The sequence below is a fragment of the Poecilia mexicana genome, unplaced genomic scaffold (genome assembly GCF_051168715.1).
Source record: "Poecilia mexicana isolate PSO_F unplaced genomic scaffold, ASM5116871v1 scaffold_4, whole genome shotgun sequence".
Taxonomy (NCBI): Eukaryota; Metazoa; Chordata; class Actinopteri; order Cyprinodontiformes; family Poeciliidae; genus Poecilia; species Poecilia mexicana.
Window position 1 is genome coordinate 21,977,416 of NW_028263373.1, and position 27,415 is coordinate 22,004,830.

Sequence of the window (27,415 nt, forward strand, 5' to 3'; positions counted from 1 at the left end):
CCCGCAGCATCTGATATGCTCTAGCTCAGGTTTATAGCGCTCCTGTTGAACACATCCTGCTGTCAAGGATGCGAGCCTGCGGGTTTGTGTTTGAATGTCACTGATATGACGGAGCAGCAGACGCTTCCTCTCTCAACATGCCAGCAGCGATGCACCTCACTGTCCTGCTTTCCCTGCTCACAGCGACAGCCTGCCGTGGTGAGTAAACCTTTCTGTCTGCTAAATTCACAAGTTTAATGTGCTGAGAGCTGAGTTTTATTCTTAAGTCCCGTTCAAGATGCAAATGTATGCAAACAGGAAGAGGGACGTTCTGAAAGCTTGCTTGAGGTGGTTGTGTGGTGCAGGGTGTTTCTCTGTTAACAGGAAGGCGTCGTTTTCAGATATTTAACCAACTTTTATCAAAGTTTACCCATTTTAAACTGCAAGTAATTAATCAGATTTATATTTATAGTGTGTGAACAAAAGTAAAGATGTGGTTGGTGACAGTAATATTGGTTAATGCTGTCTGTAATGTAGAGGCTGCTGTTTCTCAATAAGCACAACTCAGTAAATGAAGTTATAATAGAAGCCTCTGAATTGGAAAGTATGTCAGTCAATGAGGAAAACTCCTGCCTCAGAGTTCTTTATATGGTTTATAAATGTTTTTTTAATGTATTACGAAATCTTTACCAGTTGTTGATATGTTGTGAAATTAGTATTCTCATCAAAAACAGTCAAAGCAGCCAATCCAGAAGCGCCAATTGTTTTCCTTATCGCGGATTGGCTGAGCAAAGATTAGATTTAATAATTTTCCGACACTGAATTTTGGGTTTTCATGACCTGAAAGCCATAAGAGTTGAAATTACAAGATTAAAAAAAGGGGATTGAAATATTTTGCTCTGTCAAATGAATCTATTTAACATCACTTTTACTTTCTCTAATAAGTGACTTTTACTTTTATAAGCTATTTAAACGTTTTGAACTTGTCTGTTGATCAAATAAGGCGAAACAGAAACTGGCCTGAAGTTTTAGAACGTGTCAAAATCAAGGCCCAGGGGCCAAATTTGGCCCGCCATGGCTTTTTATGTGGCCCTTTATACTCCAGAGAACCTTCAAAGAAACAGTTTTGTGCTTAAATACTATTTTATCAATCAAATTAAAGCTATTTTCATCTGTATGTGGCCAAATTACATGACTGTGAAAACATGTTAAATATTTAATTTTAAGAAGTATTTTCGAATGCGGAGATGATTATTTATTAATATTGTAATAGTTTGTTATTGGGTCTCATCAATGTATTCCTCCCCAACCGGCTCTTTGAGGTGATCTTCATGATCTTGATTTGGCCAAAATGAAAATGAGTTTGCCAGTTTTATTAAATCTGTTACTGATTCTATCAAAGGGAGTTTGTTTAGAGCAAGTTGACAGGCTAATTAATTTAACTAGCCAAAAAACGTAGGATGTTCACTTTAAAAATACAGGAGAGGCATAAACCTTGACTTTGAAAACAATCATCTTGTATAAACGAGGTTTCAGTTTAGGCGCTCTGGATGAACCTGCAGCCATTTTAAAGCGAACAGGAAATATATTTTTTAATGAATGAAATGTCATTTAAGCTCTCAGCCCTAAAATTCCAATGATTGTTTACGAAGATCAACCTGATCAATAAATACGTAATCACATTGTTTCTTTTTGTTTACCTTTGGCAGGGAGCACAGTTTCCTCTACTGTGACGGCTACGAGTGCTTCCTATGCTACCCAGAGCTCAACAACATCATCCACAGTGAAAACCTCAACCGTCACACCCCAGTTTCAAACGATGACGCAGACGACCACCAACCTTACTTCAGCTTCACCACAGACAGCAGAGCAGACCAGCCCGAGCAGCGTTCCCCTGAACACAACAGTCAGCCAAACGTCCAACGAGACCGTCACTCAGAACCAGACGGTCCCGCTGACATCCGAGTCTCTGAACGTCACAGCTGGTACCTCAGGAAACAAAACCAGTTCAGGTCAGATTACTGTGTGGACTCAGATTTATTCTGATTTACAGGGTTTTTAAAGAGGAGATATTATACAAAATTCATGTTTTACACATTTTTGTACTTCCATTTGGGCTTCTGCTGTCAGTTTTTAACAATTAGTTCATGTTTTTTGGTGTCTTTAAAATGACCCGTTTCAAAAACTTCCTGAATGTAACATCACAAATTAGCAGGCACTCCCCCTCACCTAGCAACCCCCTTGAAGCCCAGCTCATTACCTAGCAACCCAAGTAGAGCTCAGCATGTTTGGTCAGCTGGTTTTACTGCTGTATGCGCTGTACAATGGCTGCTGGAAACGACAAGTGTTTTGTTGTTGACTCACCTTTTAGAAACCACTTACTATATTCTTGTTGGTTGTGCAGGAAGCTCAACTTACGCTTTTCAAAGATGTATAATTGTGCATCTGTTTGCAGTCATTTTTACGTGCGAGTTTAAACGTTGAGCAGCAGCTTATTTGGATTTAAAGTGACAAGATGCCCTAAAATAGCTCAATCTGGAAGGAGCTCAAATAGGCAGAACTGACCAAATCTCATTATCTAAGATTGATTTTGTGTAAAAAAGGCAATGAACATGTTTTTTTTTAACCCACAAACTTATTCTAACCTGTTCAAGGAAGCAATATAGGTCACCTCTAAAATTAAATCAACTATAAAATAACTTTTAACCAAAGCAAGTGGCATTGGAAACAGTACAGAAACCCAACAGGAAATGTTGCAATTACGCAACAACATAGATGTTGGTTTCCAACCAACTACAGAGTTTTGCAATCCACCCACAAAAGACACACAATAGATCTAAATGTCTCTGCTTATTTGACCTCCAAAGCTACAAACAGATGAGCTGAAAGCAGCTGCAGAGCATAAAGTCTCCAGATCTACTGCTGATATCCCAGAAACACCTCAGGATATTCAGAGACATTCTGTGTCTAGGCCAGTGTTTCTCAACCCTGGTCCTCACCGCCCCCCTGCTCTGCATGTTTTAGATGTGCCTCTATTCCAGAACAGCTGATTCAAATGACTGCATGACCATCAAGTACTGCAGTAGCCTGTTAATCACCCAGAGATACAATTCAGGTGTATGGCAGAAGGGAAATACCCAAAACATGCAGGACAGGGCGCGGTGAGGACCAGGATTGAGAAACACTGGTCTAAGCCATGACTGGTCAGAGAGTCAAGCATGTTCTGCCAAACACTTCAGGAAGAAATGTCTTTAGCAAACAGTTATTGGGAAGTAGTTTCAAAAACTAGCATCAGGATCCCAAGAGCTGAAGAACCTTTGTGGGAAACTAAAAATGTTTCTATAGCTCAACTGTAGCTGTAATTGATTGAAGAGATATTGATGGTAGACAAAGGGCTAAAGCTATGATGACACAGATTTAGTAGTGGCAGCTTATTAAGGCAAAGACACACCAGATGTGCTTTGGCATCAGAAAAAATGGTTGAATATGTAAGCTCAGTTTATTATTCAAATTCATTTAATATTTTTTCTGTCTGAGAAAAACCAGCAGCCATTAACTTGGAGTAAAGAGAATAGTTAATAGTGCAGCACTGTGTTCTCCTAAGGCATTTTATGTTCTTCAGAGGCTGGAATAAAATGGGAGGTAAGGAGAGTTGGTATTATCATATTAAAAAAGACAAAGTTCCTTTGTAGTTCAGGGTGTTTTCCTTTTTGCTCCTTTTTTTGTCCTTGCCATAATCTTATTGCTTTCTCCTATGGCATCTATCACAATAACTATCCAATATCCAGTCATCCAATGTAGGGCATGACTTTAGTAAGATATGCAGGTCTTTTGCCATCCAGTGGCACATTTTATTTCTGAAGAGTTGGCAACACTATGCTGAGCAAAGCAGACATTTTTTTTCTTCCCATCCCCCTTTTCACTTAACTTATCGACATTTTTCTTGTTACTTAACCAGTGCAACTCGGTCTTTGGTACCGATTCTAAAATATTCAGAAATCCCGAATTTAGGTTTTGCACACTGTTAATAACTTATTAATTACAGTTTTTCTTTGTGTGATTAACCTCAGATCTTTCAGGCAACAAGGAAAATTACAACTTGGCGGAAAATCCTGGCCTGGTGGCCGTCATCTGCATCTTTACTATTGTCTTTGGCCTCTTACTGGTGGTTATGACGGTGAAATGCGTCCGATCGTCGAGGTCCGACTTTGAGAGGCTCGAAGACGTTCCTATGGTGAGCCCAAAGCCGTTTTGATTAAAGCTTTAAAATAAATTTTAACTTATGTTTTCCAGTAAAGCAGAATATACAGCTTTGCACTGCAAAAACACAAACACTTACCAAGTATTTTTGATCTAGAGTCTAGTTCAAATGCTTCAGTATGCATTAAATAAGACAAAACTAACTTATTAGTGATTTTTCAGCAGGATATAGAGCTTATTTTATGTAAATAATTCCATAATATTAATGAAAAAGTACCAGGTCCACTGGCAGATTATTTTACTTATAACATGGTAAATGTGTCTTCTTATAAGTACAATAACCTGCCAGTGGAAATAAATAAATAGATATTTACTTAAAACAAGTTACTATATCATACTGAAAAGTTACTTGTCTTATTTCAAGTGTACTAAAATATTCTAGATAAAACTAGACATACTTTGTTATAAGATTTTTTTTTTTTGCAGTGTTCACGTGTGTGATTGTACAAGCACGTAAAATTGGTTGAATTATACCAATTACATGTTTTTACAGTGTTCACACTGCAAAAACACAAAATCTTACCAAGTATGTTTGATCATAAAATAAAACTAGCTTACTTTTCAGTGACATATAGAGGCTTGTTTTCAGTAAATACTTATTTAATATTGATTAAAAATAACTAGTTCCACTTGCAGATTATTTCACTCAAAACAAGATATTTTTCCCATGATATGTGTGAAAAATCTGTCTGTGAAAAAATGCTTTTTTAAAATCATTATTCAATAATTACTGACTTGAAACAATCTCCTATATCTTGCTGAAAAGTAACTTGTGTTATTTTTTTGTCTTATTTTAAGTGTACCAAGATATTTGCACTTGAAACCAAACAAAAACACTTGGGAAGATTTTGTGTTTTTACAGCATTAGCCAAATTGTTAAAAGTAAAGACAACAAAACACTTAAGCTTTACAAAATTGGCTGACAATGAGGGAAAAAAAGAGAGTTTCTGTTGAATCGTTTTCCGCGTTTTAAAAGCATTTTAAACTTCAGCGGTCGTGTTTCTTTTTCTGTTTCTTCCCCGCAGCAGTGAGCTCACTGGTTTGCTACTCTTTCTTTCCGCAAACAGGAAGTCTAAGGGCAATCGTCTGTGTGTGTGAAAATATCTCGTAGGCCACGATGTGTGGTGAACGTCTGACACCAGAGCTTTGTTTTTTCAAAACAGAACTTATCAGCCTCCCATCAGTTTGTCAGCAGGTATTCATACTCTGTCAGCATCCTGGAGTCTTCACATATTGTTTCAGATGCAGGATCAAGCAGGGGGTTTCTCACTCCATGATGATGAAATTAGACTCATTACTTCAGCCCCAGTGAAATACCACTGCATGTCACAACCTAAAGAATAATTACATTTATTCAATCAAGCTAAAACGGAAAATGCGTAGTGTTGGATTTTGGCAGCTTGTCTTTTAAAGAGTCTGTTTTGTAAGTCTTTATTGTCCAATGACTGTAACTGCAGTAAAACCTTGCCAGGATGTTGTGCTGAACTAGAACAGAGTGCACTTTACAGAGAGAACAACACAAAATACATAACCAACAGTGGGGGCCACAGAAAAAGCTGATTCTGCAAATTGTGCGTGGAAAGATTACTCCCTGAGTTAATAAATGACAACAAAAGAAGGAGGAAAAAGTTTATCCTATATAGTTTATCCTGTAAAGGATAAACTATATCCTTTATAGCTGGGAAGTTTATATACAATATTGTTAATGCATTTTGATACTCATGGATTAAAAAATATTTTAAAATGACTCTTTTTATTTATGTTTTATTACCAAATGTCATGCTGGAAATTATTTATACTCTTCTCAGAAAAAGAAGAGTATGTGGAGAAAAACTCCCACATATAATGGTTTATGTCCAGAAATTTCGCGCATGCGCACAACGTCAAAAAGACGATTATTTTACATCCTGCCCGTAGTCGCGCTGCGTCGGTAGAGCAATTCCGTTAACTACATGAAACCAGGAGATGTAGGTATGATTAATTTAGTCACAGCAAAGGGGAAACACGTTAAAGAACAATTCAAAACCACTTTTTTCTCGCTTTCTGTATCGGTCATCACGCTACACGCAGACCCGTTGCCATAGCAACCGATAACAACGCCACTCTATGTGTCCGGATCCAACACCAGAAAAACACTCAATCATTCCCCACACAAAGAACAGAACATTCGGTCCGTTACAGTTTTATGGTTTTAGGTTTTATGTTTATTTTGCGATTATTAATAAGTGATCGATTAGCTACCGCTGCTATTAGCTAAGCTAACAGCGGTGGTTGATTAGCTAATTTAAACATGGCTCTGCTGATGATCTGTCAGAGTTGGTGCGTGGGTCGCCATTTTTATTTTTTAACTAAACACCACATTCCACTTCATACCTAAATGTGGTGGTTGTCAAAGTCAAGCTCGAATAACTGAACTACTTCTCTATCTGTCTGTCCGTCCGTCCGTCCGTCCTCATCATCCAGTGGTCATACTGTAGACAAGCACTGTGTCCCTTTTTATTTTATATATGTGCATGAAAAAACTTTAGTTCTTATAAATTCAACAATGCAAGTTGTCAAACAGATCCATGCTATTCAAACATGCTACAGCAGGAAGCTCTAATGAAATGACGTATTGTTTGAACTTCTTTTGCCTTTTCTTCAGGGTAAAGTGAACGAAGCCTCTCCCTTCGCTCAGTACACAAAATGACAGAAGACTCTTCACTGGACAACAACTCATCAACAATTGTTTCTGGGCTGTAAAACAACACCAATCCTGTCAACAACAGTCAGAAGGGACTCTAAGTTTAAATATATAATCGTAAATTGCACTTTTGTCAATGCTAATGAAATTGACTAGATCAACTTTGACTTGATTACTTGGCTGCTGGTAACTCTTACCTCGCTCTGCTTTCCTTTCTTTTGAGAAGAGAATTAGCCTAAAAAAATGAATAAAAACAGTGAAATGTATCCTTAAAATCTTCAGTTCTACATGTAGACTAATGTAATCTAAATGAACAAAAGCCTTTGGGGGGGAAAATATTTTATTGTGGCCTCTGACGGGTTTTCTTCTAGGATTTCCATTTATCTCCATTCTTTTTTGGTCACATCAACTCTGATCAGTTTCCTTGTATCTGCTAGGCAAACATTCCCACAGTATGATGTAGCCACCACCAAATGCCACTAATTATTTATTATCTATTATATTTACTAATTGGATTACTTCAGTAGTTCGCCGTGGATTTCTGCAGGTATAGGAGTAAAAATGGCAGAATACAAATGTATGTAAGACTTTCCACATTTTAGTTTGCAAGAAAAAAAACATTTTTTTCTGTTTCCTCTTTTGCTCTGTGGTACTTTTTGTCCATCACATAAAATCCCAATAAAAACAGTGAAACATTTGTGGTCGTAATGTAGCAGAAAGCAAAATGTTAAAGACAAATAAATAATTTTGCAAGGTATTGTATTATACCTATATAATTCTGTAATGTGTCTTTGAGAATTTAAAGGTAAAGATAATGCTGTGCCAGTTATTGTGACTGACAGAATAAAGATGTTATCAGTTTTTCAGATTGTTACAAATCCAGGCCTGTTCTTTCAGGCAATAAAAAAAATCTAATTATTAATCTGCGATACAATGCATGAGTGTTTTGGAAGTTAATATCGTATTATATATGCAATAAAAAGTGTAGTTTATAGCTACTTTTAAACTCTAAAGGCTTTTTATTACCTCAAATCCTAATGGCTTTGCTCTTAAACTCAGATAATTTCTGTCTTTATTTTACACCTCTAAATAAATCCCATTTAATGTTAACATTATTTTATTACTGGCATAGTGTAGTATGTTGTTGCTGTAGTAAAGACTTAGTGTGAGTCAGTCAATTGCAGCTGTTAAATGAATTAATGATTCCTGCATCATCTTTGTGCATTTGAGGTTAGTAGGTATGTAAACATACCAGAGGAGCCACCCAATATCAGCCTGTTGTTTTACCCCGACCACCCCCACCCATATGGTAGCGTATCAAGTTTCCCTGCATAGATAACTCTGCGACCAGAGATAAAGCTTGCTGGCTGCAGGATTACCCAAAAAGGTCAGAGAAAGTGAAGTTACTGGTAGCTGTGGTCATACTGGTTCAGCTTATAAGGCTGCAGCTTTATTTGTCACTGAGAAGATTGGAGACTAATCGACTGATTGTGTGGATATTGTGCAAACAGAACCTCTAAAATATTTCATTTTAATTTTTACTTCATTTATTCAATAATAAATATGAATAGGTCATCTAACAAGTAAAAGAAATCATAATGAAAAAATATCTTCAGATCTGACTATGGAGCGGATATTATAATGATTAAAGCATTTCTCTGTCACAGATAAAGAGAGAACATTTTATCTTGGATTTATTTTTATATGAGATCAGCTCTGAGTAAAAGGTTTTATTTACGTCAGACAGTGCAGATTAATAATTTCTGTCAATATGCCAGCGATTAAACAGAAAACTATTTTCAACTGCAGTCATCCTCAAGAAACTGAAGTAAAACTACACCACTATAATACAATTAACAGAAGTGTTTTACAAATTGTTTTCATTATAACTATCCAAAGAAACAAGGCTCTATTTAGATTAAAACTAACACTGCATTGCAGAATTATAATCTGCTGGTTTTCCAAATTTATGCCTACAAACGAGGAATTTGATTTTGCTCCCAACATAAGCATCTAAAAATAAATGTTTTTTCTTACTTGCATCTGTGCATAGTGTTTTTAAAAAAGAAGAAAAAAGTTGAGTGTTTTATATGTCTGTATTAAAAATCCCTTCATCTGGGTTTTATGAGACATTAAGTATTAGTTTTATTAGACATACACCATAATCATTAGAATAAACACTTAAAATATCCACACAGGCGTGTTAAATACATTGGAATATTATTGAAAATTCACTTATTTTTATTATAAACAGGCAAATATTTAAGTATTTTCGTCTGTTAGTTATGATTCTGCTTGCAACTAATGAAAATGACATTTAGGATTACATCAGACTAATAAAGTTTATTTGGTTAGCACATTTCAGCAACACAGCAGGTGTAAATGATTTACAGCATGAAAACATAAAAAAAACATATAATCAACAGTTGCGAAAACCAAGGACAGACATTACATTTTATGAAGTTTCATCGCTAAAATGGTAAATATTCCATTTATTATGGTTCAAAAACAACTCTAAATAGTTAGTTTTAGTCTAGATTTAAATGAGATTTGCAGAAATTTGCTAATGCTGCTTCTCCATGTGTGTTCCTGAAAATAAAACAAAAAAAAAAAACAACTAATATATAAATGCGGGCTTAATGAAAAGCATGTTTAGTACTAGCATAAATGTATTTATTTTCAAAAGGTAAATTTAATCTGACGAGTAAACGTGTCTCTCATGAGTAACAACGGACACAGAGACAGAGAGGGAGCCGCAGAGCGGACCTCGTGCTCGGCGTAGTAAAATTGTTTACGTGCCACAGCTTCTTGTCATGTGACCATACGGCCGACGTCACAGTGACGGCACCGGGCACGCAGCCCGGGTGGCAAGTTGCAGAGTTTGAAGTCTAAAGTTACCAACTTTTAACTGCAGTAATAAAATGGGACGCGGCGATAAGTGCAGCAGTGTAACCTGACAGTCACCTTCAGAGCAACCAACTCCTCCAGAGGGAGAAACTCCTCCGCCGCCGCGGTGAGTGAAAAACGGCTCGATGAAACTTTCCTCCACTTTAAAAGCAGAGGTGATGGGACGGAAGATGCGCTCAGTTAGGAAGCTCCGCTTCTTCCCTGGCACCGTTTAATTCAGTGCAGATGTTTCAAAGATAAAATAAAAATACAGCTTCTTGGTTAGAGTTGCCAGGTTTCACGTATTGTAATGTGGAGTTCGGTTGTTTTCTGTTATTCATCGTGATTCGTCCACTTAAAATGATTAAAGCAGCGGTTACCGCAACACCATACCAACACACACACATAGTAAATACAGCTCTGGAAAAAACTAACAGCTCACTGCACTGAACCCCACTGAAAACCTCATGGTTATTCCACCAAATGTTGATTTCTGAACTCTTCCTGAGTTAAAACATCAGTATTGTTGTTTCTAAATGAATATGAACTTGTTTTCTTTGCGTTATTTGAGCTCTGAAGCACTGCATCTTTTTCATTATGTTGACCATTTCTCATTTTCTGCAAATAAATACAACATTTTTGCTTGGAATTTCATAGAATAAAATAGTAAAATGTTCATTTTACTCAAACATATACCTGTAAAGAGTAAAATCAGAGAAACTGATCATTTTAAGTGCTCTCTTAGTTTTTCCAGAGCTGTGTGTATATACAAGTGTGACACGTCTTACTAAAGGATGTTGAGAATTAATTCACTTAGGTTTATTCATACTGGCTCTAATGCCATATATATATGTTTTATTATAAAATAAACAGATCTGCTCCGTATGATCAATTCAGTTATATAGATTTATTCAGATAAATTCCCTCCAGTTTGATTATAATACAAAGTAGTTCATTTAAGTGTGGGATTTTAACTAGTAATGTCAGTTTTAAAAAAATTGATAAATTAAGTTTTTAAACATACAGTTATCATGACCGAAACAATGAAAGAAAATAACTTTACATGTATTTTACATTTTTATATAGAATATTTAACATGCATGTAATCATATTTATTAGATATGGAATGGCTGTCGATATTTCAGTCAATCAGCGTATTTACTTTGCAGGTATCCCTCATCATACATGTATAAATATCTCTCGTATTTAATGTCCTTTCGGATCCATAAAGTATTTTTGAATTGAATTCGAATCTCAAGCAGGCAATCTTGAATTTTATTTTCACATGGAAGTTTTTGAAGTTTTAAAAGGGAATCATTAATTAAAAGGTCCTTAGATGTCAGAATTTAAAACTGAAATTTGTAGGTTCTCTGCTAATCTCAACCTCAAAACTCGTTATGGCTGCCTTGTGTGTAAAAGATGGTATTTGCAGCAGTAAATATCTGATCTTAAAAACATAAACACCCCTTTTTAGTGAACATCAATAGTGCATGATTATAGAAAATGCAAATAAATATGCTATTATTATACTTTGTTGTCATTCCCACTAATGTCATTCCCAGACCCAACTCAGAAAAATGTAAATACAAACATCACAAGCGATTTTTGTTTTGCAGTCAATGTCATTCGATTCAGGTTGTTTTGGAAACTCCTAGAAAACAAAATCCTCATCTGAAAGCTGAATGTTAGAAGAATTCATTGTTTTTCAGTATTTATTCAACGTTGTAGTTTCTCAATACACATCCCTGTCTAATTTTTGTCAAATAATCTTCAAGATGTTTACAAAGAAGACGTCGCTGCAGACACGGTTGCATTGTTTCCGAGTTACTCACTGCAGTAATCCCTGTTGGACTCTTCGGGTTCTGAGTAAACCAACATGGAATGTGTTTCCCCAAAATATTTACCCATCCTCCTTTCCTCCCTTTATCTTCTTCCTTCCTCCATATCTGCTTCCTTCACTCCGTCTCCGTGACCCCTGGCAGAGACAAAGAACATCTTCTCCGCTTGACAAAGACGAACGTTCTGCCTTTCCTTTCTGCTTTGCTCAGAAAAACAGATTGATGTTATCTTTGTGTTGTGTGTCTGTTTATGTTTCTTGCTCACTTATGCAAGAACAAAGGAATCTGTAGATTATTGATCACTATTTTTTCTGATTGTGGTTTAAAGTCGTTCTTTATTCCATTATTTTTGGATTTACCTGTGAGAACTTCTCCTCCATCCATCATCAGTTGGAGTTATAGACGCTTTCTTTCAGGGATTTTCTTCTACACTCACAGAGGAGTGACGTAATTTTTCAAACGGCCCCAAGCGGTTTCCTCAGTCTGACCTGTTTTTGTGCCGTGGGAAACTTAAAAAATTCTCAGTGTCATCAGTTTGACAAATGTAAACAGGGCTGACCGTCCCATCATCCCTTTGCTCCTCCAGTAGATGGCGCTCTGCTCCAGCGCTGAGCCCGATTCCCCTTCCCACTCCGTTCAATAGTCAGCATCTGAGATCTGTTTGAGATGCAAACGTGTGCAGAGGCATGCCTCAGTTTGCCTTTTGTCTGTCATGCATGACTCACTGATAATATGTCAGGGAAAAACGGGTATTTGTCTTGTCAGTTCCAATGAATTTACCGCTGAGAAGATGACTAAGCTTTGATTAAATAAGAAAAGAGAAAGACCTTATTGTAAGATTGCCATAGGAAATAGATTTATGAGTAAAATGTGGAGTTTATTGTAATTGCAGCTCTGAAGGTTACTTGAGGTTGTTTTCTGTGTGTATTTGTATGGATATAAGGTGAGAAAGCTGATTATATGGTCGGTTTCTGGGAGTTTAGACGTAAAACTCTGATATTATTCATGGTTTAAAGCTTAACTTTGGTCAATTCAACAATCATTTCATGAGATCTTTGAATATTTGTGTAAAAAAGTGTACTATTAGGCAATTAGTTGTCATTTTTGAATATAGCAAGTCATAATGAAGCAGCAAATTTCCTGAATGAAGGCCAGACGCTGGACCCTCCTGGCCGGGCGGTTTTATGTTTCATACTTTGCTCTAACCCCCAGCTGCCATATCTATATTGACTGTAATGATTCATGGAGGCTTACGTGAATGGCCAATGTGGATGTAAGGAGCAAGTGAGTCACGTTTTTTTCTCTGCATTGTGTTTCTGGTGCAGCAGTACTTCTGTGTAGTTCTTATCAGAGGTTTTTAACAAGTAAATCAGCTATCAACTGTGCGTCACCGTAAAGATGGCATCAAAGACGTCTTGAGATTTCACCCCATACAGTGGCCGATTGGACAATCTGGCAGGGCCGCTTCACCTCAGAGAGGTTAATTATTACCGACTTTGATGTGCCTTGTGGAGGGTTTTCCCTAAACCACACGTAAACAGCTACGTTAGGAAATATAGAAAATGCAACAGAAAACTGCCTCAATCCCTGCAAAACAATGATTAAATATAAATTATCTTCTGTTTTCTTATCAACCTGAGTCAAGATTGTATTCATTCATTTAAATGCAACAGTTAGCACAGATAACACAGCTTCAATTGGAGGCCATGATCAGAGCCAAAGAGGTAATTAGTGAATGATGGTTTGAAACTTTAGCAGTAGCCGTACACGTACCGCTGCCTTTCGGCACCAAATTCACAGAGCTGCCAATTAAAACTTCACTGTTAAATCGAGTTAAATGTGTTACTCTTAAGAGAGAAAAACAACAATGTCACATTTGATATGACTGAAAAACGTATCAGAATACAAGCGATTTCATATTAGTCGATGTCAATAATTATTGATTTTTTTTTTTAAATGTTTGAAATACTAGCAAACTGGTGATCTGATCGTTTCTGTTTTATCCACAATGTTATGTTTTTTTTTAAATTATTATTACATTTAAGCAGTTATGAGGCACAGTGGAGAAATCTTAAACTACAGCTGTGCCAGTTACTCAATAGGTTGTTGCTAGGTAACCAAAGAATGAATGAGTGAGTTGCTAGGTAACCAAAGAATGAGTGAGTGAGTTGCTAGGTAACCAAAGAATGAGTGAGTGAGTTGCTAGGTAACCAAAGAGTGAGGAGTTAGTAGAAGCCACCAGGTTGTGAGGTTGAGTGCTGTGCGATTTTGTATTGGACTTCAGTGAAATTATTGAATATTCTATCTGACGTATTATCTATTGATATTGATCACATGTCTATCATATTGTTATTGATTTATTGCCCAGCCCTAGCCAGACGCCGCACGGCTTTAAATTATATATATACTCAAATATACACACATGCACTCTCATTATAGTTTGTGGTTACAAGTTGGAGAGAGACTACACAGTTTTTGTTGTCTTAATCAAGCATGTGGCTTCATTTTTAGGTGGATAATGTGGCCACAAAACATAGAGAAAATTTAAAAGTGATGTTTTTTTATTTTATGACTGATGAGGCTGACTTCTCTGGTATGTTCAAAAGCTTGTGTTATATTTAGTTGTTTAAAAACTTTAGATTAGGCTTTATTCGGTTCCATACAACAGCAAGAAAACCTAAATATTATTTAATATAAAGTCAAATAAAAAAAAGTATGTTTTTGTTGCTGATCACCCTCTTTAAAAAATTGCAAATCATGTATAATTTTACCCTTTTTTGTATGTGAAAGCCTGGGCTGTAACAGAAGTGTGGGAATCAGTCTTATTCAACCCTCCGCTATCAGAAAAGACATCAGCGTTCGCTGTCACAGTTTTAGTAAAAACAGAAATGAGTCTCAGAGCTGAACGGAGCTGAATCTGTCCCCCGCTGCATGCGGTAAAGACGCATCACCACAAGATCTGTTTTGGATTGAAACAGCTCATCGCTATCACTGAATCAGTAAAGAAGACGCCAACACAGCTGCCCTGATCTTCAGTGTCATGATGGACCAAATCTAATGTTTACTGCCGTTATGGAACCATTTCCATCTGGTGTTTTTATGTGTTTTTATTTTTGAATTGTGATCCCAATATACTCTTAAACCTTTAACAGGTTTTGTAGCAAGAGTTGGAAAAGCAACTCTTTATTTTGCTTACACTTTATCTATTTATTTGATAGAGATAAGTATACAAAGGCCTTACATGATAACTAATTTACTGGCAATAAATTGTTTCTGTAATAATTCCGATAAACGATAACATTGTTGATTTGAGGCAAAGTTCAAGTAATATATTGACAAAATTAAAGTGATAAAATAGACTTTAATCTTGTAAAGAACAAATAACACTGGAACTGGAAGACACTTTAAATAAACAACCAGAAACAATAAACAGAAATAAAAACAACTTACAACCGAAACCATAAACAAATGGATTATGAAATCATCAGAATAGAAATGATGAAGTTCATTTTAATTCATCTTGTGATTAATTGATTAATTGCTTTTCGCGACAGGCTTTTTAGACATTTAACATGATATAAACATTAGCACTTTTAGCCATGAGTAATTTGAAATATTGCAGTATTGTTTTGCATGAAACTGAACAGAAACATGTTTCGCCCTGTGGGCTGAATGGTGGTGTGGTTGGTAGCTCTGTTAGCTTTCACCATGAAGATCCTCAGTTTGGGAAGAACAGACTCACAGTAGCCACAGCCATTTTTACATTTACAACCACTAACTTCAGTGTATTGCATTAAACTGTGCTCTATTGTGAAGCAGAAGAAAAAAACGGTTAGGAGGGTTTCAAAATGCTTTACAAATAAAAACCGGAGACTAAAACCTGTCAGCCTAGAGACACAAATAGATATGTGTCTCGCCTGAAACTTTAAAAGCAACGTATCATTTTCCTTGCACAACATTGTGTTCTTGTGTTGGTTTGTCCCATAAAATCCCAGTAAAATACGCCTGGTGGCTGTAATGTGACTAAACCTTGAAAAGGCTAAGTGCTCTGTAGGAACACGCTCCTCCAGTCTGTCTGTTAAACTCATTATGTGGCAGGCTGATTGAGCAGAAATGGATATGGGAGTCTGCTAAAACAGGCTTCCTGGAAGACCCGAAAAGGTCCATTTTCTTTATTTTACCTGCAGTTTTAAATGCTTTCCTTGTTGGTTGGTGGTTGCTTGATGTTGAGGCGGATGGATATGCTTAATATGGGTTAACCATTGTGGTTGCTTTCACGTTGCTATAAGATTCAACATGATCATTGTTTTGAAACTTTAACCAAGAGCTTGGAGAACCAAGATCACGGTACCAGCCTTTTGGTTTCTGGTAAAGTTTATTTTTAATCTGAGCTTAATAATTGAACTGGGATGAATAGTTAACCTGCCTGATGTATCTACCTTTATTAGAGACTTATTAGTGTCTGAAGTTTTGGTTGACTCTGCTGCAGAACCCACAGACTCAGCAGGAGATCTCCTGATATTAAAAAAACAGAGATCATTACAGTCAGTCGTGTTACCTGAGGGATGGAGAAGTTTTCATTAATTAAGTTGTTAGAGACATTTGTGGCATTTTGTGGAAGTATGTCTTCCTTGGAGCCACAGCAAATGTCAGCTCTCATCTGAGAATAGTCAGGCTGTCGTTATTTTTGAGAAGTGATACCCTTAGAAACGATCATGGCAGAATGTCAGAGTGCACTCTCGCTGCTCCAGCTGCCATTGCCAAAAAGCATTTTTAAACTGCAAAGAGCTCAGATGAAAAAGCTCCTGCAGACTGCAGAGGAGTGTTTCCGGAGGCCAGGAGGTTTTTGGGCCACTGAAATGTCTCTTTTCTTCTTTGGAAATGCAGCGTTACGTCAAGCTTCAAAGTGTTAAATCACAAGTAATGATTCATGATGTGTGCTGTAGCTGCAGCTTAAAAATGAACTTCCTGTTTCAAAACAGAAGAACTGCATACATCTAACATTTCAGTGAAAGGCCATTTGCTCTGCAGTTTTGCAAAGTTAAATGAGTTCTTCCTTTTTTTCCCCATTCTATGGTTAGTGATGGGCACAAAAAGTTTATATAATTGCGAAACAAAAAAAAGTTTTGACTGACCTCTGGGTAAGCAAAATCTAGTCAAACATCCTAAATTATCACTTCATTAAAGGGGAGGTAATATGTATTTTCCAGCCACATAATGACGCTTTCTAACACAACCAAGTAACTGTTACCTTCACTTGTTATAAAAATGCTTTATATATCAAACATAACTTAAAAGAAAATTGACATAGCAATTTAACACCTTGAATTTGGGCCTCTGTCTCTTTAAGAAGCTCCTACTTTTTCCGACACTCCACCTTCAGCACTATAACTTGTTTTTTCCCCCTATTTCCAGGGATAAGAAACAGCCAATATTCCAATATTCCAATATTCCAGTGCTCTGCAGTTTAACAGTTTCAAAACAAAGACAAAAGGGTTTTGATGTTCACAGTTTAAGCTCTTCTTCCTATATTAGCAAGTAGCATAACTAATTCAGTTAGCGCTGTTAGAAATGTGATCAGACCAACTTTCATTCATCTTCCTGTTATTTGCTGAAGCTTCTGCCTGAATGTATAGGAAACAGAGAAAACTAAAAAAAGTGTTACTCTTTTAACACTTTTTAAATACTTTAGTCTTCCTGAAAACAGCAGTTACTTCACTTAGTAACAACTTTCACATCGAGTGTTGTTGTCTCTGTGTGCTATTAGTGCTTAGTGCTTTTATTGACTGGGAAAAATATAAAATTGGGCCAGTCAGGTGTTGGACATAATGTTGAGCCATAGATGAACATATTATGACATAAGTGTTTCATATCAATAGTTATTGATATGTTTTTGTTTTAAATATTTGAAATCCTACCTAACTAGTGACACAACTTTTCCTGCTTTATCCACAGTTTTAACTCCAGGCCAGTTATTTTTTAATTTTTTAAGCAGTTATGAGGCACAGTGGCAAAACCTTAAACTCTACAGGTTGTTGCTAGGTAACCACAAGTTACTCAGCAGGTTGTTGCTAGGTAACCAAAGATTCAGTGTGTTATTGATGCCACTGTTTAGCTGTCTATGAGGGGTTGAGTGGCCGAAGTCTTTTCGCTGCCTACATCTCCCAGAATGCTGTGCAGTTCTGGATTGGAGTTCAGTAAAGTTATTGAAAATTTTATCTGACTATTATCTATAGATATTGATCCAATCTCTATTGTGATAAATATTATTGATTTAATGTCCATTTCTACTTGGACAAACAAAAAATTTCAAAATTTTTATCAATAACAAACATTTTTCTGCGACTCTGATTTCAACAATGAATGATACATAAATTCTAGTTTCTGTGTAAAGTTGCTTTGTCATTTATACAGAACATTCAGCATGTTGCGATTATAGTACCACAAAGGAAGGAAACCCTATGCTTAAAAAAAGGATGTGAAGAAGTTATTTTCAAAGCCTACAATCAGGCTGAGAGGCAGGTAAAATTGGCCTTTATGAGCTTCCGTATTTTTCTGTGAATCCAGCTGAGGCGGATCAGATTGATCTGTGTGTAAATCTGCAGCTCAGTTCTCCACATCCTGCCCGTCTGAGCCACCGCAGCTCGTAGCAAACAGGCACAGTTGGACAGCTAATCATGAAACCCTGATGAAGAAAACATAAGAGGAACATGATATTTGATTCCAATAATTTGAGAAGTTGAGGTTTTCTTTCCTAAGAAATTCAGTGCCATTTTTCTGCTTAGTCTATCGTTTTTGAGAATTGTTGGTTTTATTAAGTCCCATTAAACTGAAAGTATAAACTTATGGTTTTACCTTCAGACATTCTAGATATTTTAATAAAAGTCCTGATTCAGGTTTAATATAAAATACTTTCCATTTATTCGTGTTTGAACAAATATGAGTTGCTGCTATGTTTTTAGCGCCGTGATGCTCCGACTCTATAAAAAGATCAAAAATATTGTGTAGACCTAAAAACCTTTTTGGAAATGATTGCTTTGTTTATTTGCTCTTGGCAGAAGTCTCAGGTTCAAGTATCAACAAAGAAAAATAAAAATATTCAGGCTCTATTTTCTACTCTGCTCTTCAGTTTCTGTCATCGTAGCATGAAACTAATTTAAACTAATAACTGGATATTGTGACGTGTTGTTTTATTGCTTCTGGACAGACCTGTGCTACAACCAGAATATAAAACAGGATTATTTGATGAGAATAAATTGTAGCTCTCCAATCAGCAAACATCTGTGCTACCAGGACTTGGTAGTTCCTGTTCCACTTTTATTTAGTTTATAACTTGTTCTGCAGTTCAAATGACGCTTTAATTGTTTGCATCTCCAGCACAGTGATAGATTCTAACACATGACTGATAAGTAGGAATAAAAATATTTAATCTATAAATATCTTCACCTTGACTGACCTGAATATCCTGCAGAGAACTGAGATTATGAGAGAAACGGTTGAGACACAAACATCGTTTGTCCAGAAAAGCTTGAAGTGAAGCTTGAACTAATCGTCTGTATTCACCTTCTTTTCTTTTTAAAATAATTACATCAGTACTCTACTGTTATGATGGATGACTTTGAGATTTTCTGCCCTCTAGAGGAAGTGCTGGTTCACACAAAATCCACAAACCTGTAACAATGGAGACGTTGTTGCACCAGTTGAAGAATATTGTTGATCTAAGAAATGTGAGAAATCCATCTAGGAAACCTCGTGTAGTTTTGGAAGAAAATTAAATCCATCTAGTTTGTTGATTTTGTCCTCAGTGTCCTCCATGCCTTCTCACACCACAGGAAAATAAATTATTCTTCAAGTGCAGGAGCATCATTTTCTGTAGTATTTCTGTTTTAGGTATTTGAAGATAATGGAGAGAGAGTTGATTTTGTGTCTACTGGACCATTTTCCTGCATGTTTTGGTTTTTTAAAGGACTCAATTTTCAGTCTTCTATAAGGATCAACCTTATTTTTATTAAATTTAAGGAGTTTATATTTTCTGACAGAGTTCCCATGTCGAACTTTTCAGTGTGTATTATGTGCTTTATTTTTATTAAACCATCCTGAACTTAGTCTCATCTGACTAAACCTCATTATTACAGTTAAATTCCCAGAGTTTACATTTGTGATTGTAGGATATAGAGACGTTTTCTGACTCAAATCCACTGATTGGGTGTAGATGGCACCCAATGGTTGCTATGGTAACCCCAAGATGGCAGTCTTTGCTGCAGTTCTGAGATTTAAAAAAAATTGTTTTATATTAAAGAGTGGCTCCAGAAATGTCCGTCTATATCATGTCAGATTATTTTGTTTTTGCGAAAAGCAGATTGCTTTTCTGTGGGATGCTGATATTCATGGAACATTATGAACATAAAATAAATAGTTTCCAAAAGAATGACAAAAAAAGATGTAGAAAATATCTTTTGTGTCATTCTCTTGTGGAAATTTAATCCAGTTGTCTCATTAGATTGAAAAACAGCTAAAACCTGCATTGCTACAATATATATTTCTAAAAACATTAGTGAGTTCATTATCATTTTTAGCCAAAGTTAATAAGAAGCATTGAAGAAAGTCCAAAGAGCCGCTTGTATTTCCCTGGTGAGAGGATGAATTTATGGATAGAATGTAAAAATATTTGTTTTAAAAAATGACTTTATTTCATTTTTTGTGTTAAATATAAAGTTGATTTCCTTGTTTATTGGTCTAATCAGGAAATAAGATTAAAATATGATGAAGTGCAAATAAATTATTTGAATGACATGTTTGGAAAAACATAATGTTTTATGTAAAATCTTACAGATTTTAAGTTGTTAAAGACTAGAAATGCGTCTGTTACAATAAAATAGCAGACTGACTTACATTAATTTCATAGTTATTGATATATTGTAATTTTTCAAAGAAGCAGTTATTTTTTTAAAGTTATTTTTTAAAGGTGTTTTAAAGTTTTTAAAGTTAAATTTTCCTCCTCTAAATAATAGATGGCGGGTGAGTTTATTTAAATTTTTACTGTGGGTAGAGTACACTCAGTGACAATATCAGAGAGATGCAGACAAACCCTGTAAATTAAATGTCAAATAATAGCGTTAAAGGTCAAATCTGTGCTGGAGACCTTAATTGCAGCTCTGATTAGGTGTTAATGAAGGACAGGTTGATCTGCGGTTTGTTTACCTTTTGTTACCAATCATCTCTGAAAAGCCTTGTGAGGTAATTTAAATGTGAATCTTTTGTTTCTTCTTCTGATTTTATTTGGCTGTTTTCACGAATCAGTGGATCCGAATTTATTGTTAAATGTATGAGTATAAAAAATGTTTAAATATATTTATTTCACTCTCTGATTGGAGAGAAAAAGGCTTCTCGCTCCTGTGTCGACTCTTTCTGGTTCATTCATTGGCTGGAAATGTCAGTCATGAGTCAGATGAAGAGTTTATAAATGACCCGCCTCGTTCTCCATTTGTTTATTTATTTATTATATATTTCATGTATTAAAATTCATAAGAGTGAAATATTATACCAAAGTAGTAAAAGGTTGAAAGCTTAATATGAACGACTTAAATCTCTAACGATGCATTTGTCTTTAATGCCTGACACAATAACAAATTTTGTTAGATGGTAAATTGTCCCAGAACTTATAATATTGTTGTTTTGAGAACATTTTAACACAATATAATACTAATGGCATAAAAATATAAGAACACATTCTCAAAGGTCAATAAACTTTAAATTCTAATGAACATTTAAACAGTCTGAGAGATATATTAAATATCCAAAATAAAGAAAACAACAAATAAAATAAATTATAAAGTCTCTGTAAACGAAATCATCTTTCAATAAAAGGGATACTTGGGACCAAAACACCAAACTGAAGAGAGAGAAGAGAGAAAAACGATAAATCAAGCAAATGGAAACGATTGAGTTTCTATTAATTTATCATGAAATTAATTGATTTATTGTTTATTGTGATTTAAAGCAGAGTGTTTCTGTTTTATTTTATTTTCTCTTTCTTAGGAATCAGAAGACTTAAACCTTTAAAGACATGGCATCCATCACTTTAACACGTTGTTCTGTTTTCGTTTCAGCTCCTGTCTCACTGTTGGACATCTAACCAGCATCAATGTCTAGATTTCAGGTGAGTAAGATTCATGTCTTCTTCTTTCTCTTCCATGCTCTCCTAACTCTGATGATGTTAACTTGAATTGTTTCAAGGTTATAAGAGGTTTTCTTTTTACTTCAGTTCAAACAAAAACAGGCTCACAGAGGCGCTAATCAAGTAAGCTTTGCTCCACTGAGTGAAAAGCCTTTTATGATGAATGTTAATACTACCTCTATCTAGCTTAGTGTGTTAATGTATTCAGAGAGAATATGTGATTGTGAATTTGTTAGGGGGAAGAAAACCTTCATTTTGAAAATGTATTAGCTCAACTTTAGAGCCTTTTTAATGTGTTATTTTTTACTGTGAAGCAAACTAAATTTCATCTTTAACCAAAAAAAAAACCACAGTCATGGTTATTTGTAGTGCAGATATGGTAGTTTATATTATAGCCCATGTTTTAAACCATTTTCTCAACACTTCTTTATTTTTATTTTTAATCCCTTATGCAAATGTGTATTACAGAAGAGCGGCTGTCATTAGTGCTAAAATTAGCTTCTTAGAAGTTCACTGCCTCTTATTTCTGTAGAAACTTAAAGTTTCGTTAGGCTGCAGCCACAACATAAAAAATCTCCACAGTTTCTTGCGTGGTTGTGCATCCTGTTATTTATACCAGACTCTAGTCAGACGTCTGTGTGGACGGGTTCTGACCCCAAAGCGACCCGGATGCACAGAAGAGGAAGAACGTAGACGTCACGCAACAGCGCAATGTTTGCTGGAGTAATAATGGATGGAGCCATTTATGGATCAATTTAGCAACGGGAACTAACAAGAGGAAGGAAGAAAAATTAAAGTCATGTGTTGGTGCTATTTGCTTCTGCCATTATTTACGTCCAGATTTGTGGCATCTCGCTTCTTCTGGTGCAGAATGATGACGCATGTTGGATAAAATGCAACACGACTGCAGACGCTTTGAAAATAATCGGATATTCATTTGATTTAGTACCGCACATGAACTTAGATTCTTTTTTTGGATGATAAGACTTGAATTGGGTGTTTCAGACTGCCATTAAAAAGCTGAATATGCATAGGCTAAGAGTCTGTGAGCTCAATCAGTTCCCGTTGTCCTCCAGTGAGAAATGGACGAGTTTTTCCTCCCACCTCTAATGGTGACGACCTGAAACATTTAGGGTTCCTGTGCTGTAGACTCTGGTTTTAATGTTTCCAATGTGAAGCCTAAAAACAGGAGGGTGTTGAGAATATATTCTGGTTCTAGATTTTGTTAAACATAATTTTGTCTAAATATGACACCCATTCTCTGTTTATTTGGAGCCTGACCACTGTCAAATTATCTGCTATAAATTCAAGGTGAAGGTTTCTCTATTTAGACTTTTTGGCTGAGAAACCTGTGAAAACTCTAAAAAAATATGGAAGCTTGACATTAAAGGAACTTTGTGTCAAGAAAATGTTGCCGACCTCCAATTATTCTAATTTTTTAGCCTCAATTCTTTCATCAAATGTGATTAATTATTTCCATCTGCCCCCAAATTGAATTTCAGCACAGCTTCCTGCTGCCGGAACATAGAAAAGCAGCAGTGAAACTCTTGTGAGGCTTTTCTTGAAAATATGTTTTTCTCTTTAACTTCTTCATTTTCTTTGTTGTTTGCTGCCAGTGTTTGTCCCAGTGTTAAAGAGACATTCAGTCATTTTGTCTTTTAGTATTCCCCTGGATGAACTGAAAATAAACACTTTATTTTTAGAAAAAAACAGCTCTTTTTCAGCTTGCAGAGTTAATAGAGTGAATCATGAGAAACCCGCACAGAGGCGGTTTAAAGTTAATTACATTCTGCACTTCTGGTCAACTTCAAACAGTAAAATTTTTTTTTTTTTGTCTATGAAGAGCAGATTTCCTCTGGCGATCTGCTGCGACACACATGTAGACCCAGCAGGGAGGCGCAAACCGCTCTGCTCTCTCAGCATCATAACGGATCGGTGTGTGTTTTCTTCGACTTCTTCTCTGCGTCTCTTGCTGAGATGAGTTTACGAAGGGTTAATGTTCTCTGCCGTCTCACACTTTTCACACGCTGAGCTCTTTTGCTGTTTGTGTGCCGAGTTTCTTCGACGTGTGAGCGTATGTCTGGTGTGTGAGACCATAGAGGAGTGTAAATGTCCTGCAGAGCAGATGGCGGCTGAGAGGAAATTTCCTAGAAATAAGATTATAATGCATGGCCCAATCGACTCGGAAGCAACCTGCCTGCACGGCTGCATTTAGCATATTTTATGTCATTATTATATCAAACCTCCTGACATTAACGCTCTTCCTGGGAAATTTAATAAATGTGCAAGTAGTAATGTTTATTTTAAGCTTAAATGACTTTAAAACATGAGTAATAATGATAAAGGTTGAGATATCCTACATTCAGTCTTTTTTATTTCAAATTTTATGACTATTTTATGAAATAAATTGGTTAATTTGTGGTTTTGGTTTGATCATAGAAGACTTTCAACACCATCAGCTGCTTCCTGATTAAATAGCAGAACATCACTCCAATTTATTTACACTTTATCTTTTGCTTTATTTGTATTGACAATATGCAGATTTGGTTTATTAAGCCATCCAGCCTCGTTAATGAGGTGAAGCATCCTGCTTTACTCTGAGCACAATAGACTGAATTATGAATGATTCTTGTTTGTTTGTTTGTCATGAAAAACAAGGCTGATGGATGATGTCTGGAGGATTTCTTTTGTGACTCAACAGCCTTTGATTAGCTGCAGTTAAGAGTAATTGCCACATTTTTTCAAAAATGCAAATAAGAAAACAATAGCAGTTCGAGAGAAAAAAATACAAGATTATAAACTTGTGGAGGCAAATAAGTACATAGAAAATAAATTACCAGGAGTAATTTTAAAAGTGCAACAATCTTCAATTCATATTATATCTGTTCTTGAGTTACTACAATTAAATGTTGACATTATAATTTCCGCATTTTTAGATATTGTGTTTTTGTTCTTGTTCTCTATTGTCTGCATTTTATTTTATTCCTGTAAGTTTCTTGTTTGAAATAAATATATTTGGGGGAAAAAGCGAGAAAACACAAGAAGAGGAAATAGGACAGTCTTCACCTCCTTCAAAATAAGAGCATGAATATGAATAATATGAATATGAATCTGAAATAATAATTGGAGTCCCTAATGCCCATTTTTTGTGGTATTTACCACAAAAAAAGCAGGTTATAAAAAGCAGGTTTAAAAAAATTTCAAACTTTTTAGCGAGGAATCAAGTTTAAGCATTTTAGATTTTGAACTAGAGCTCTGGCAAAACTAGGAGGCCACTGCACTGAACCCCATAGGAAACCTGTTATAATGATTTCTGAGTTAAAACATAAGTGTTGTTGTTTCTAAGTGAATATGAACTTTTTTGTTGTTGTTGTTTTTTGCATTATTTGAAATCTGAAAGCACTGCAGCTTTTTCATTATTTTGATCATTTCTCATTTTCTGCAAATAAATATTAAATATTTGCTTGTAATTTCAGAGACATGTTGTCAGTAGTTCATAGAATAAAAAAACAATGTTCATTTTTCTCACACATAAACCTGTGAAAAGTTAAATCAGAGAAAATGATCATTGTAAGTGCTCTCTTAATGTTTTCCAGAGCTGTATATGTGAGTCTGTATTTTAGAAATATGTTTATTTTGGTGCATCAGTACATGTGGGAGTGTGACTTTAAAGAAACAGTTGTCAATTTGCAACGGGTTATAGTGATGTTTGTGGTTAAAGTATCAATTTGTGGAGTTAGTAAGGTGCAATAGAATCACCAAATCGAGTCAATACTAAAAAACCCTTAAATGATGTGTGGCTGTTATTTATCCTCAGACTACATTTGTGTCAGTGTTTTTATTGGTGGATGTTAAAGAAAAGGTCTCATGTTGAAGTCTGTATTATACCAGAAATAAAATGGAGATATTTACGTTTTTAATATGTCAGAGTTTGCTCCCAGACGATGTTGTGTCAGAGCGATCAGCCTTGACATGCCACTTCTCAGTGACTTAATGGAGGTGAGACAAGCCTGGCTGCGTCGTGCCACACTGAGCCGAACATGTAACAAAGCACTTGGGGTGAGCTGGTGACTCACAGGTATTGATGCGGCGCGGCGCTCTTGCTTAATGGAGAAGCGTGGCGCCTGCAGAACCTGCTGAGAAGCCACCTTCCCGTCTGATCACAAGCACTTTGCTGCCTCCATCTCATTCTCACTTCCTGCCAGTGTCGTGGCGGGAGGCTGGCCAGGTGATAACGCAGCCAGCTGCTTCGTCTCTGATGATGGGCGAGAGGGAGGCAAGAAAAGCCTCAACACCTCACAGCGACAAAGGAACATGTTGAAGCAAAACCAAAAAGATGGTGCTGTAGTAAATGAACTACGAAACCATAAATAAAAATGCCAACTTTAGCGAGAAGATGAGATTAGTGTCACTTAAAACTAGGAAAATTACATATGTAGTTCAATAGCTTTGTTTTTTATTTTTCAGACACTTTTCTGTGTTTGTTTTCTCTGCATCAATAAAAATGAAATAGAATTTCTTTCTTTGCCTAACTAACTAAATTAGAGATAGAGAGTAATTCAGTAGAAACAAACTTTACTACGATGACTCTAAACCAGAGGCGGAGACCTCGACTAACCGGGTTACGCTCAAATTAAACGTAAACAGGAAACCCAGTTTAAATGATGGGTGGGAAACGGGATATCATGTCTGCACCCCTTAATGACAGCTACATTAAACATTAAACACTTCAGATCAATGAAGATGTGCAGTCCCCTTAAAAAGTGATAGTCACCTGGTGTTTTTTTATGTATTTAGATAAATGGATCAGTTTTATCATACCTGACAACATAAACAATCTGCTGCTAAATTTTATTTAAGAAATACTAATACTAATAGGAAAATCAGGAGTCAGCAACTCATTCATGTTTTGTGTGTTCATAGATTATAATCTGTATATTTTGGTGATTATTGTTTATTTTAGATTCTTCTGCCTCTGTGTTATCTGGATACATTTTGATTCATAAAGAGAAATTTACAGAAACATTATAATCCATTTTATTTATGGTTTTGGTTGTTTTATTTATTTCGGATATTTCATGTAGTTCCAGTGTGGAGTGTTTTGTTTTTACAGAATTAAAGTTTATTGGTCTTTGAGAGGGCGAACTTGCGTAATTATGCTATAATTCATAGTCAAAAATGGTCTCAAAACAATAATATTTATGTTTATCTTAATAATTACTGCAACAGTTTATAATCCAGCCAAATTTGTTATTGTGACAGCAGGTTTGTCATCTGAACATAAACTTTTCTATTTAAGATTTGTTGCTAAAAATAAAAGAAAAACACAAAAAGTTTAAATTTGCTGGAAGCCCATTTAAATAATTCCCAAACTTCAACCAGAGGTCACACAAAACTACTTCGAGGGCCACAAATGGCCCCTGGACCACACTTTGGACTCCCTTAATCTATGAAAAACTTTTGTAATTACAGACACTTTACGTGGTTTTATGTCTGGAAATTTCATGAATGGATGTAACGCTGCAAGGCAAAAAGATAATTCTTTTACTTGCTGCCGCGATCGAACAGTCCAGTTATTATTTGTATTCTTCT

General features: G+C 35.8%; 2 protein-coding genes across 3 annotated transcripts in view; both read left to right on the top strand.

Annotated features, from left to right (window-relative positions):
* Nucleotides 1-71: 71 nt before the first annotated feature.
* cist1 (colon, intestine and stomach enriched 1) lies at nt 72-7,619 on the top strand. Of its 2 annotated transcripts, none has more exons than XM_015005442.2 (4): nt 72-198; nt 1,689-1,991; nt 4,050-4,213; nt 6,884-7,619. In XM_015005442.2, the coding sequence occupies exons 1-4, from the start codon at nt 138-140 to the stop codon at nt 6,926-6,928; spliced, it is 573 nt and encodes a 190-aa protein (XP_014860928.2). In that variant the 5' UTR covers nt 72-137; the 3' UTR covers nt 6,929-7,619. The 2 variants fall into 2 exon arrangements, with proteins under 2 accessions (XP_014860928.2, XP_087861206.1); XM_088005080.1 differs by having other exon boundaries at nt 96-198; nt 1,698-1,991.
* A 438-nt stretch (nt 7,620-8,057) lies between these two features.
* LOC106928882 (3',5'-cyclic-AMP phosphodiesterase 4C) overlaps nt 8,058-27,415 on the top strand; it is a 120,259-nt gene continuing 100,901 nt past the window's right edge. Inside the window, exons 1-2 of the mRNA XM_015005446.2 lie at nt 8,058-9,935; nt 21,756-21,805. Of these exons, the coding sequence (XP_014860932.1) occupies nt 21,791-21,805 (15 nt within the window). The 5' untranslated portion in view covers nt 8,058-9,935; nt 21,756-21,790. The remainder of the gene's footprint in view (nt 9,936-21,755; nt 21,806-27,415) is intronic.